This window comes from Enhydra lutris, unplaced genomic scaffold, assembly GCF_002288905.1.
Source record: "Enhydra lutris kenyoni isolate GAN:26980312 unplaced genomic scaffold, ASM228890v2 scaffoldscaffold13, whole genome shotgun sequence".
In the NCBI taxonomy this organism is placed as follows: domain Eukaryota; kingdom Metazoa; phylum Chordata; class Mammalia; order Carnivora; family Mustelidae; genus Enhydra; species Enhydra lutris.
The window spans coordinates 5,088,013-5,100,967 of NW_019154097.1; the positions used below are offsets into that span (position 1 = coordinate 5,088,013).

The 12,955-nt window shown below is 52.9% G+C and overlaps 1 protein-coding gene across 2 annotated transcripts in view; it reads right to left on the minus strand.

Annotated features, from left to right (window-relative positions):
- Positions 1–3,340: 3,340 nt before the first annotated feature.
- The window catches only part of LOC111145877 (paired box 5), a 191,327-nt gene continuing 181,712 nt past the window's right edge, over positions 3,341–12,955 (minus strand). For both annotated transcript variants that reach the window (XM_022501163.1, XM_022501162.1), the window contains one exon: positions 3,341–7,449. In XM_022501163.1, coding sequence (XP_022356871.1) covers positions 7,373–7,449 — 77 coding nt within the window. In that variant the 3' untranslated portion in view covers positions 3,341–7,372. The remainder of the gene's footprint in view (positions 7,450–12,955) is intronic.

Below are 12,955 nucleotides of genomic sequence, written 5' to 3' on the forward strand. Positions count from 1 at the left end.
TGAATGAATAAACAAGGTGGGTGTTACTGTTTAGGAGCAAATGAAGTTGAGTAACAGAACTCGCCAAGGTTCTCCAGCTACTGAGTGTCAGAGCTAGGTGTCCCCTCCAGGGCGGGGCTCCAGCCAGCCCCACAGGCTGCCAGCTTGCCCGCCCAGGGCCCTTCCTGCCCTGCCCAGGCCAGGGTCCAACACCACTCCATCCTGCTATAGTTACATGGATTTGTCTGACCTTAATTCCATCAGGAGAGCCAGAAAAATTCCCCATGGCCCCACGTGGCTCTGTCAAAGTTGTCAAAAACCATCTATGAAGTTGTAAAGACAAACGAAATCAAATTCTTTTTCTGAACTTAAAAAATTACTTTTATTTTAGGAACCAATAAAATTATGGCAAATATTTACAAATAATTATCTCACATAAAGGTTACATAAAATCAATTCTTCACAAGTAACAGTCACTCATGAAAAGACACACAGATATTAAAACTACGCCAATCTTATTGCAAGTTTCTCCAACTAATCTAAAATAAAAGTGTTGCGATCAACCATTTAACTTAGAATAAAACCACAAATTTCAGGTTTGACCAGGAAAAAAAAAGTAAAAAACCAAAACCCCACCCCTGTTTTCTCCCAAGTCCCACCCCCAGCCCTCCTCCCAACAAAAGAAAAATATGTCCGACATCTTTGGCAAATTGGCACTGCTGTAATTACATTCAAATATTATTACACACAAAAGCAACACACGTCACTAAGAAAAAAAACCACCAATATTTCAAGTCAGTTATTTTCTACTAGAAAAAAAGAATACAAAACATACACATTTTTAAGAAGCATTTTTTTTTTCAATCTGTTGGAGACAGAGCATCTCCCACTTTCAAAGGCAATTCAATTGTGGGGGGGGTTGTACTTTTTTTTTTGTACTTTTTTTTTTTTTAACAAGTAGCGTCTATGCAGGCATCACAAACTTTGGCGGATACAATAGATATGTATTTCTTTGATGCTGGAAGGTCAGTCCCTAAGACGAAGTCAACTGTCTCAAAGAATGAGAAGCTAAATCCATGTGTCTTCCTGGCAAAGAGTTCCACTTGCAATGTAATCTGCATTTATTTCTATAAATACTCAATGTCCAAAGGCCACTAGAGGGTGAACAACCAGGGCAGCATCTGTCAGCAAGAGTCAGGGCAAAACCCAAATCAGATTTCCACCCTTGACCCAGACTTGGAGGCCCAGTGGGGGAAGGGGGGGGCAACCAGGGGGCCCCCACTGCCCACTCTACCCCCCCCCCATTGATCTGGTAGCGTGCGGCCAAGGGATGGGCATGCCTCTTCCTGAGCCCCAGGAAGGGCTGCTGCCAGATCTGCTCACCGTCTCTGACCGAAAGCGAGGTGAGCAGGCAAGAACTGGCATGAGGAGACTCAGCACTAGGTCTGAGTTTCAAGTGTCTGAGATGCAGGGGTGTGCGTGTGTGTGCGCGTGTGCACACTCACATGTGCACATATGGAGGGGAGGGCCCGATTCGGAGGCTCTGAGTTTTGCAGGGCATTTCAGAAAGACTCAGGACTTATTTATTTTTAGCTTTATAGCAATTAATTGGCTATTGATTGGTTGGAATGTTCAACTCTCCATTTCCTCAAATACAATAAAATAGTTTCATTAAAATGTATTCATGCTTGAAAATAAGGGAGCCATTAAGTGGTTTCCTTTCTGTTCCACTCCAAGGGAAATGCACCATTTGTAAATCAAAAATCCATCATCCAAAATCACTTGTTCTTAATGGTGCTTTTAGAGAAGATGAGGGACGTAGCCTTATGCGTGGTGATTTTGGGGATGAGGGTGGCCCCATGGCCATTGTTGCAGGAATGGGTGGGCCTGTGGTTGGGGTGGGTGAGGCTCAGCTTGACCTCTTACAGCCAGGCCTTAAGAGCCGGGCGAGGGGGTGCCTGACTCCCCATCTAACCCGCCCCCTGCTGTTGCACACGCTTCCTTCCCCAGCCATGCTCAGAACTGTCTAGAGCTGAAAGGTGGAATTCCTGCCTGCCTTGTCCTGCCCACACGCCAAATATACTACCTGAGACGGACTCCGTTTTAGAATTTGTTACGATTTCCTCAGTAAATAAAGAGTTGTGTTTTCTCCTTGTGCTGCTCAGAGGTCTAAGATGTGGGAAGGAGCATATCTAGACTTACTGCGTGGTGGTTATTTACCCCCAGCTCAGACTTGGGATAAATGGGACCCCTGGGAACATATGGACTGAAACTCTAGATTGGCAGGGACATGACCCTGAGGTCTCCTTGGATCCTGGGGTAGGGGGTGGTCCAGGAACGGGACCCCATGTCGAGAAATCACAGCAAAGGAAAGAAAGTCTGGCGCCTGGCTGCTCCTGGCAAGCAGCCCACATCCCAGAAGCTGTAGACCCTCCTCAGGAGAGCGGGCAGGCCGGGGACTCGCTTCCAGTCCTCCCTGGCAGCCCCTCGGGACCTGGCCGCCACTCCGGAGATGCGGCGGCAAGCTGACAGTGGGGAAGTGCAGATCAACACTGTGGCTCCACCATGAATATGCAAGAGGGAATCCTGAGGTAAGGGGTCGGCAGGGGACAAGGGGCTGAAGGGGCTGCTGGGAGGTGGGGCGGACCGCAGGCTAGAAGTCATGGCCTGACTGTCCAACTTTCCGATTATGTTTTGTTACCTTTTAAGAAATGTACTTGCCTTGGACCTCTCCGAGGCCAAAAGAACTAAAGGAATAAATTCTCCAGGAGCACCGATGTGCGTGCCTGGAAACCATCAAAGGCAGGCTCCTAGATGGGTGACAGGGCCACGGCCGCAAAGCCAGCTTCTTAGCGGGGCCTCCCAGGAGCTGGTCTAGCCCAGAGCTCTGTGGGTGTCCATCCGCTCCAGCTCGGGCCTGGCTGATCCAGGGGCCTGGCTTTCTCCCTACCCTCGGGGCAGCTGTGTCTCAGACATATCTTGTTTCTAGGTGTTTGTCAGGAGTGCTTGGTTTGTTTTTAAGATTTGCTCCCCATGGCTTGGAGCTAAAATCTAGCTGAAATGTCATCCAGGAGAGAAGCTGGTACAGAGGCTCCCAAAGGTGGGGCAGTTGCTCTGGGCTATGACTTCTCATAAAGGGATTTTACCCCTCAGTGCCCTGTGGACATATCTGGGGCACTTTCCCCCCACCCCCCCCACAGGAAAGACCCCTCTCAAAGCCAACAGTCCGTCCACTCCCACCACCCCAGCTGTTCTATCCAACCCACCTTCAAAGCCCAAACAGTCTGCAAGAGCCCAGGGTGAGGAGGGAGGGGTAGGGACTGGGGAGGCCCGTCCCGAACAGTGACTGGCCTGACAAGCTGAAGCACGTCTCCCATCTCGCTGGGCTCCCGTCTTCAGTGAAAGGCAGGAGGTGAAGAAGAAAGGTAGCACTAGACAAAAATTATTGGGTCACGAGCTAGGAGCCAGTGGATCAAACATGGCCCACAAACCTATTCTTTTGGCTGAAAAAGCATTTAAAAAGTTTCCACCTTTGAATGCCCCTGGATGGGGCCAGGTCCTACCCCCCATGCCTCCTCACGCCCCACCTGAGTGGCAAGAGGACTCTACCTGCCTGACTGGGGAACAGTAGTTCAGGGGCCTGGAGACTGCAGTCTGTGTTTCCCAGGCCTGTGGCCGCCACCAGGGCCTGGCTGGGGAATGCTTACATGTTGTCACAGACAGGTCTGAAGTCAGAGCCACAGTGAGGGGACATCTTGTAACCCCTGGAACCTTAGACCCTGGGAATCAGAGGCAGGCCCACGTCCAGGCCTCGCCAAGGCCAATGGTGTGGTCTTGGATGTGCTCTGATCCCTTCAGAGTCTCAGGATCCAGCAGGGAGGAAACGTGAACGAAACCTCAGCAGCACTGAAGTGAAGGAATCTGGGCAAAGACTTTGTAGGTTTGGTGTTCATGGAAACCACAGTAGACCAGCAAAGCCACCAAGCCTCAGGCCATTTGGTCAGGCCAGCCTCTAGGTCTCTGTTCTTTCTTTCCTCATTGTGGGTACAGGGGGTTTCCAGGGATTGAAGGGTATGTCTAAGCCATATGCTCCCATGACAAGAGCACAATTTCTGTGGAAAGAGAATGAGGCCCAGAGATCTGAGAATTCACCTCACCTCTGTCTTGCCATGCAAGCCCCAAATCTTGGTTTTCCCATCTCTAGAGTGCGTATTGTGATCTTTGCCCCAGGGAATGGTCAAGGATTGCAAAGCACCATATAAATATGAGTTATGAAAGGGCTAACCCTAACTAAGGCGCCTTGGTAAAGGGAGGCTGGATTTGATATGTCCTCAGATTTTTCAAGGCTGGAGCTAGACTAATGGTATGAAACTTCTTAAAATCCACAGGGTCCTTTCTGAAAGTCAGAGCCGGAACATAGGGCTGAAGACCTGTGGAGGAGTACCCCAGGCCTCCAGCCAGAGTGCTGGTGAAAGCCCTGGCCTTGTTTTCCATTCAGAATTCTCTGGCATTTACTCAACGGCTTGTGTCCTTTGGAACCTTTCTCTCTAAGCTCCCAGGCAGTTCCACCACGCAGCGCGTGGACTCTGGGCTGGGGAGAGCAGGTACTTGTGTGAGAACGTGCGCGTACATCCTTGTGCTCTTGTGCTTCTGCCCGGCAGCCCAGGAATCAAGGGTTGTCTTATAAGTACAAATGCGATCTGAAGACCAGCAGAGCCTCAGGGGGCGTAGGAAAGGCATGGACCGAGCTCATCATAGGGCACGAGAAGGAACAGAAGGGTACCAGCTGGGCTCTGATGAGGAAGGACAGTGTTTGCTTTAAGCAGTTGGTTCAGGGAAGGCCAACTTCCCAATAGCCTGAGACCACAAGGGGGGACGTGGACCAAAGGTATGGGTACAAAAGGCCAAAGGCCTGATCTGCAGACCCCTGGGCCCACCCATTCCTGCAGGAGGGAAGGAGGGAGGAAAGGAGAGGCCAGCTACCGTACCTTCTCCTACCTTGCCTGGCAGGTGGAGGCTGGAGCTAGTTCATCCTGTTCCTGGAGGTGGGCTCTGCCCGAAGCTACCTCCCTTCTTCGCCCAGCAGGTTCCAAGGTGGTGGGTGTGCCTGCAGGGAGCGCCCTGGCTCCACCTCTGCCCTGGGTGGCTTGGCCTCCTTGTCACTAATAGCTCAGGACTTTCCATCTGTGGCAGTGGGCCCAGAACGATTTCCCACTGCCCTTGCTGTCAACTTCCCTCCCCAGGGATGGAGGGATCACCTTGTGCCAGGGGTCAGGAGGCTGAATCTTAGCCCCACCTCTGCCAGTCACTGCCTGGGGACTCCACCTTGTTGAGCCCCGGTTTCCTCTTCTCTCCCACCACCTTGTAGGATGTTGGGGAGAAAACGCGTGGTGGCCAGAGATCTGTTCTATTTCCGTGCATTGTCCTAGGCTTCCCCAAACTGGGCCTCAATTTCCCCTGGGGGGAGCTGGACTAGATCTTTTCAAGGCAGATTCCCATCCCTCTGCGTGTTCTTATTTCCCATTTGGTCTAAATATTAGTAGGACATAGATGCCCACCCCCTATGCTTGCTCAGAAGTAGAAGACCTGCCCCCGGATGGCCCAGTTACAGCCCCAGCACCCTGGGAAAGAGGAAGGCAAGGAGATAACTGGAGGATGGCCTTGTAGGTGACCCAGCTATACCAAGGCAGCCGAGGCTCAAAGGGGAAGGTCTTGTCCGAGGTCACACAGCAAAGAAGTGGTGTGGCCAGGACAAGACCTCCCAGGCCCAGTAACCCCAGGCTGTGCACTGCCCCAGCTCTTTGCCAACTTGGTGACATGCAAACATCAGAGACCCTGTCACACAAGACGGCAAAGTCCATTTTCATCTATGTAATTAAGCCTAGATTGGGACAGGGCCTTCATCTTGTTGTTCTGACTTGGCAAGAAAGACTACTGAAAGAATTGAGGCTCCAGGCAAAGGGATGGTGGCCCCTGGCACGCCTATTTCAAAACCACTCCCAGTTCACACAGCAGTTCCTTACTGCTGATCTTGCTCCCCTACTGAAAGGCCTTCCTCTGTCCCCCACATCTTCCCAAGTGTTTTTTCTGACCACTCCAGCATCCACTGAGGTCTCCAAGCTCCCACGGTCCTTGGCCATGGCCCTGACCGTCACTACCCCTTGCATCAATAGGTATATACCCACTATACAAAGTTAGGCATCTGCTCCTACCCCAGCACCTCTATTCCTAGCTGTATACTAGGCTCCACGGGGACAGGGAGGGGCTAATTGGGAAGCTCTGGCTGACTGCTGTAGGTGTGAGTGGTCCTCAGTGCAATAATGTCTTTTCTGTTAATTATTGTCTATGTGCCAGGGACAGGCTTGCCCAGAATCCACTTTCTGGCATCCTGGAGGGTGGGAGAAATGTCCATGGTGGGTGTCCAATGTGATTTGAGCCTGGGCATGCCTCAGAAAATACATCCCAGTTCAGTTCAGTGGTTCCAGGGGCTTGGGAGTCCCAGCCTTGGACTATGGTCTTCTGGGTCCTGTCCAGCCCCAGGATTCCAAGTCCACAATGCAGTCAGCACCTTGGACAGTATCTTTAGACTTTGTAGCTGAGGAATCTCCCAAACAGTTCATTGTTCTGAGTCCTTTGATATGGAAAAGAGCTGCTCACACTGCACTGGGGCCAAAAAAATGGAGTCAGGAAGGCAGGGCATCTCTCCAGTGTGTTTCTCCCGAGGAGGGATCTCAGGGGGGAAGCTTGAAGCATAACCAGCCTGATGAGCCTCTTAGTCCAGACGTTAAAGAAGTAGCAATGAGCAGGAGGCTGTGCCCGGAGGTGGGCATCCTTAGTCTCAAGGACAACTCCGAGCCCACCTGTAGGGGGCAGCCAGGACAGAGGGGATGCTCTGCACACAGGTCTAAGATGTCCTGTGACACATCAGGAGTACTGGATGCATAATGGGTGGGCAGTCTGCTCAGTTGGACCCTCAGGCCCACAGAAAAGCAAGAAGGTATTTACACGGGTGCTGTTGAAGTGACAAAAGCAAGCTCTCCTTCCCAGGCCTGGGGCAGGAAGACAGGTGGATGGTCAGTCAGCTGGGGACTGGCAGGCAAGGCTAGGGCTACAGTTGTCTGCAGAATAGTCTGTGGCTTTGCAGAGACCTGGTTGCTGTTGGGAGAAGCTCACTGATTGACTCTTAGAAATGGATGTGTGTCTAGAAGTCCAATGGCCTTACCATAGAACCCCAGCTCCCTGGCAGGAAAAGGTTGGGAGGGAGTTTCAGGCGAGAGGGGATTGCTGGGGGATGGTCTCACTGGGCCTCTCTGGCTGTCTTCGGAGGGGCTGAGAGGCTATCGCCCTCAGTGATATGTGTTATAAGTGCTTGGCGCCCGCCTGGCTCCGAGGGTCAGTGACGGTCGTAGGCAGTGGCGGCCGCAGGTGGGGCAGCTCCTCGGGCCGCGGCGCTGTAATAGTACGGGGAGCCTGGGGGAGACAGAAGAGGGCACGGAGGTTCAAGGGTGACCTTGTGCCTGCAACCCCATACCTGGGGTCCCCTTTCTACCAGGGGCCCCTCCCCTTCCTCCCAGGCCACCAAGATCTCTGTCCCAGTCTGTTCTCCAGATTGCAAGCTTAATTAGGGTTGCTTCCTCTTAGGAGATTTCAAGGCCTCCTCCCCATCTAGAGCTGGGGGAGGCAGACTGGAGCCCTCAGGTCCAATCCTCCCTGCTGCCCGTTTCAGTAAATAACGGTTTACTGGAACTCAGCCTTGCCCATTTGATTCTGTGCTGTCCATGGATGCTGTCCTGCTACCACAGCCGAGCTGCCTGCTGCAGCTGAAGTCACATGTTCTGCCAAGCCCCAAATGTTTACTGTCCAGCCCTTGACAGGATGAGTTTGCCCACTTCTGGCCTAGAGGGTGAAAAGCCATCGCTTCTGAGTTCGCCCTGTAGATCCCTTGTGACCTGACTCCGCCCACCTCTCTGGCTTTCTCCCCAACAACCACTGCTTCCCAGCCCACACCATGCACAGGCCACACCCCAGGGAGCTCAGACTGCGCACAGGTCTCAAGGACACCCTCATGCTAACAGCAACTACCCGTGGAGAAGCATTTCTTCGGCCTCGCACCGCTTTTTCCACATGTGTTGTCTCATCTCCGCCTCCAGGACAGGCGAGTTAGCCCATTAGCCTCCTCTCCTTGCCTCTCTGCCTCTTCGCCTCTTCCTGTGCTCCTTCCTGAAGCCCTCCTGAGCTCAGCCTCCTCTGCAGCCTGGACCTGGGCCCCAACCATCTCTTTTACTGCTGCTTCCCCTACTCCTGGATGGAGAGCCCCACATGGTCAGGCGCTGGGCTCTGCTCTTCCCCGTGTCTGTCTTCAGTCCCGGGTTGGTAGCCAGGCATGTGGCCTGTGCTCACAGCCAGGTCGGATGAGTAAATGCACGGCAGCACCCAGTAAACAGACAATAGCAGAGACCCCTGCCCATTTACTCATTTCTTTTCTGGCTCTGTTGGGGACAATAAGGGGCAGTAATCACAAACATCACAGACCAATGTTCAGAGTCAGCAGGGGAATTAGAGCTCTGGGGAATACAAGATGATTCTGGCAGAGTCAGGTTTCCTGGAGGATGTGGGTTGGGCTGGGTTTGGAGGACAGGAAGAGACAGACATGGGGAGCCTGAGGTATGGGAGTCCATGGTGGCCCCTCTCCCTGTGGAGGCCCTACTACCTGTGACCTCTAGACACAGCCAGGGTGAAGGCCAGGCTGGGTTCCTCCCACTGTCTCCAGGCTTCATTCTGGGACTACCTGCTTAGACAAGGCCTCCAGGAGGCCTACGCTGTACCCAAACTCCTCCCCAGGGATGAAAGAGTCTGGGGGGCTTGGGGAGACCAGCAGATTCTCAGAACTACAAAGCTTAGAGATGCCAGGCCATTGCCTCATTTTACAGGTGAGGACATGAGGCTCAACATACAAAACCATATGCCCAAAGCCACAGGGCCTCTCAGTGCCACAGCCTAGCCCACATCCAGGACTCTTCCCACCGTGGTTCAGTCCATGGTCTGTCTACCCAGTGCTGGGGGGCAGGGTTTATCCAGGTGGACAGTGGTGAGGGCCCTGGTGGCCCCCAGACCATGCATGGGAATAGTGATCTGCTTAATTCCCTGGGGGAGTGGACTCGTGTTTATTCTGAAATCCCAGCCAAATCCAAACCAATTTTGGTGAGTCTCCCAGATACCATCACTGAGCACCAAATCATGGACTCCTGGCTGAATGACCCTGAACAAGTGGGTCTTGTTTTCTTCTCTGTAAAAGGAGGTCATAATGGGGTCATATGAGGGCACCACAAGACAAGGATATGAAAGTGTTTTGGAAATGGACACTCTTCTAAGCCACTTAGAGCTATTCACTCTTTCCATTCCCAAAACAATTCCATCAGGTAGAGATTAGTGTTGTCCCCATGTAGCAGATGAAGAAGCCGAGGCACAGATACTGAGTAGGTTCCCTAAGATTACACAGCTCGTACATGATCTAGAGGGCAGGAGTGAGGAGGCACTGTAGCGCCTGCCACTGGCCCTCCAAACCCAGTCCCAATGACTGCTTTCTCCCTTTGCCCCCCTGGGGAGGGAGTATGGCTCAGGCAGCAGTGACAGTGGAGGAGGAGAGAGAAATACCTCTCCGTGCTGATCTAGAAGGCAGAGACACCCATCCCATGCCTAAGTGTTCCCAGAGATGACTTTTCCTGCTGCCTCCTCTGTTACCTTCCTAGTTGTAGCCCTGGCTCAGAGATACCTGTCAGCCAGCCTTCTCTGTCCTCTCTTCGGGGTTGGGGACAGCATTAGGACAGTCCCCCATGGAGAATCTGTGGTGCCAGCCCTGCATCCTGCCTTAGAGAGGAATGTGCGTGCCTGTGCCCCGGGGGTGGGGGGCGGTCCTACAGGCCTGGGCAGGGCAGAGGAGTGGAAAAACAGCAGGGACTGCCCTCACCAAGGGCTCTCCAGGGGCAGAAAATGTAAGTCTCCTGGGAGGAACCCGCTCAGCCCTCCCTTTTCCCACAGGCCACCACTCACCCCTGGCTCTGACTCATTCCCCTCCCAAAGCCTAATCTCTTGGCCAGCTCGTCCCCAAAAATCAAAAATGCCTGCATTTACCATGAGAAATGAAACCACCACCTTACGAAGCACTGTGTCTTTCTGGTGCCGATTAGACCTCCATCTAGAATAAACTTGTCCTTTTCTTCCGCCATTTTTCCTAATTCACAGTTTTATCAGTTTGCTCTTGACACGGTCATTCCAGGTTCCTGCTCACTCCCTCAACTCCTTAGAGCAGGCCCCACGCACACCCATTCTAACCCTAACTGACCCCCGCTTTCTTCCCCACCCCACCTGCCTCTGTGCCCCGCCCCCCATTGTGGTCATTGTGCCCTGGCTGGGCCTTGTGTGGGCACCGTGCCGGCGCCTCCTGCAGAGGGGGCTTGAGGGGAGGGGAGTTCTCCTGAGAATTCAGTGCCCAGCCTCACTGGGGCGGCATTGCCCATCCTGGCTTTGGGGGGTTTCTGGGAAGGGGACTACACCCAGGCCGGCCGGGGTGCAGGTGGTGCATGTGAGGCTGTGAGCACACAGGTGTGTGCGTGTTGGGGGGGTCTCACCTGTTTCTGCAGCTCCCACTGATCGAGCAGGGGCACCAAGGAGCCTCGGAGCAGCTTCCCACACCCCACCCTGGTACCTTCCCCAGAAATAGTCGGTCTACCTCTCTGGTCCAGGGGGATGCTTTCAGTTAAAGGCCTGAGGACAAGCTGGGTAGAGGACAATCTGGCAGACGTGATGGGCATGCAGCTAATTTGCAAGACTATGGTACAGTGAGCCCCGTGCTTCAGGAAGGTTGGATCACTGCTTATTCAGGGCTGTGGGCCTCAGGAGAGCGCCAGACTCAGCTCCTGCCTGAACAAAGCCGCCAGTGGCAATTTCCTCAGTTTACAGCTGAGACAACTGAGGCCCAGACTGGAGGATGGCCTGACTACGATTTCCCACGTTACAGACTTGGGAAGTACAGGGGCCGTTTCTCATGTCCGTCTGCCCAGTGTTGTGTTGACTTTCCCTGTGTTTGCAGGGTGTCCTGTGGTATGAGGCCCGCCTCTTTGAATGAACTCATTTTCCCATTCCGCTTGCTGCTCGGGCACAAGTGTGTCCCCTGGGCTCTGCCTATTTGAGCCTCTTGCATGTGAGGGCGCACTGGGAGGAAGTGAATGGGCCAAAAGACTTCATCTGCTAGGAGCAGATGGCGGAGGCACCCAGCTCCAAGTGGGAGTGGCGGCAGGGCCGAGCTCTCCTATACCCCGGCCAGAGCAGCAGCAGAGGGCGGAGAGCCAACTGGCCACAGCAGGAGAGCTCCCCAACCCTGGTAGTGTGGCTGGGTGATGTTCCCCACCATGTCCCTCTACACCTGTGTCTGGTCCTCCTGGAGATTCTAGAAGCCCCAGTACCCCTTAATAAATTGGTTTTCTGCTTCAACCAACCAGAGTGGATTCTGTGATTTGCAACTGAAAGCCTGATAGATAAATACAGTAACCTAGCTTTCAAAAATTGGTCAGAGCTGTTCTCATCACATACACGGTCTGAGTATTCAGGCCCCTCTAGGCTTCCTATGAAGGGACAAGGCCTCTTTTCCTGGATGTCGTGCTGTTCAGACTTCATTGGTCAGGGAGAATAAGAGTACCACATCATACCCTGGTTATGAATATAAGCTCCGGGGTCAGGGTAACCAGAGTTTGAGTCCTCATTCTGCCACCTGCAGGCTGTGTGACCACGGCTAAATTATATATCCTTTATGAGCCCACTGTCTTGATCTGTATAATAGAGATAATAGTATGCACTCCCTTGGGCTGTTGAAATGATAAAATAAGGTAACCCACCTGAAGAGTCTTCCCCAGTGCCCACACAGTGAGCTGGTACTCATTTAGATGGATGGAGTTTTAGTTCTTCCTCCTCTCCATAGTGGCTCTGGCCCTCTTAAGGCACTGACCACCTCCCTACACAGACATACTTGCCTGAGGCTCCCTCAGCCCCAGCCTAGAGGCTCCCTGAGACAGAGTCCTCATCTTTCCCTACCAGGCACGCACAGCGCATGCCTAACACCTAGGCATGTGAACTGCCTGCCCTCCAGCGCGAGCAGCGAAGGCCTCAGATGCCACCCAGCACCAGCCTCCCCTTGCCGTCCGCTTGGGCTCCAGACCCAGCCTCTGCCCCTGCCCCTCTGAAAGACTCTGGTTCGTGGAGACTGTGGTTAGCCTTTGCCCCCTAAGACTGACAGCTAGGTCAACTCAGAAACCAGGGCCTCTCCAAGCAGTTGTTTCAGGAAAAGCATTAGGTAAATGGAGACATGGTTCAATACTTAGAATTGATTTTTACCAAAACCAAAAAAGTCTACAGATCAGCCCATACAGGAGGCCAAAGTAGTAAGATCCCATTCATCTATAAAATGAAATCTCTAGGCTTAGGGACCAGGAGTAGTAACTGGTAGTAATCATTCTTTATTGTACCCGCAAGGTTTGCATGACCCACCAGAAGGCTCTGGGCAGCTGGAGGCCCAAGTACACCGATGGGGGGGTGGACAGGAAGGGATGGTGTCTGTCACGTGTATGCCCTAGTCCTCTAATCACAGACCCATGACCTGGCAACTTGAGTCCAAAGGGACCAGGTTCTTGCTTTTTCAAAGTCTGTTTCCCAGTCCTGAAATAATCCAGGATCCAGGAATTAATAGGTTCTACTTAACCTGGCCTTTCAAAGCTGGACAGACAAGCCTGGGTGATCTCTAAGGCGCATCCTGACTGTGTGGGAATTCCTCGGCTAACTGCTGGGGCAGGATCCATGCTGCTGCTTGAGGCTCATTGGCTAGCTCTGTCCCCAGGTGGTGAGTGACATCTGTGAGCCCTGGCCCCCTGCTTAATGCTCCAGAACCTCCAGCTCCCATTATCACTCACCAGCTGGTTTCATGTCA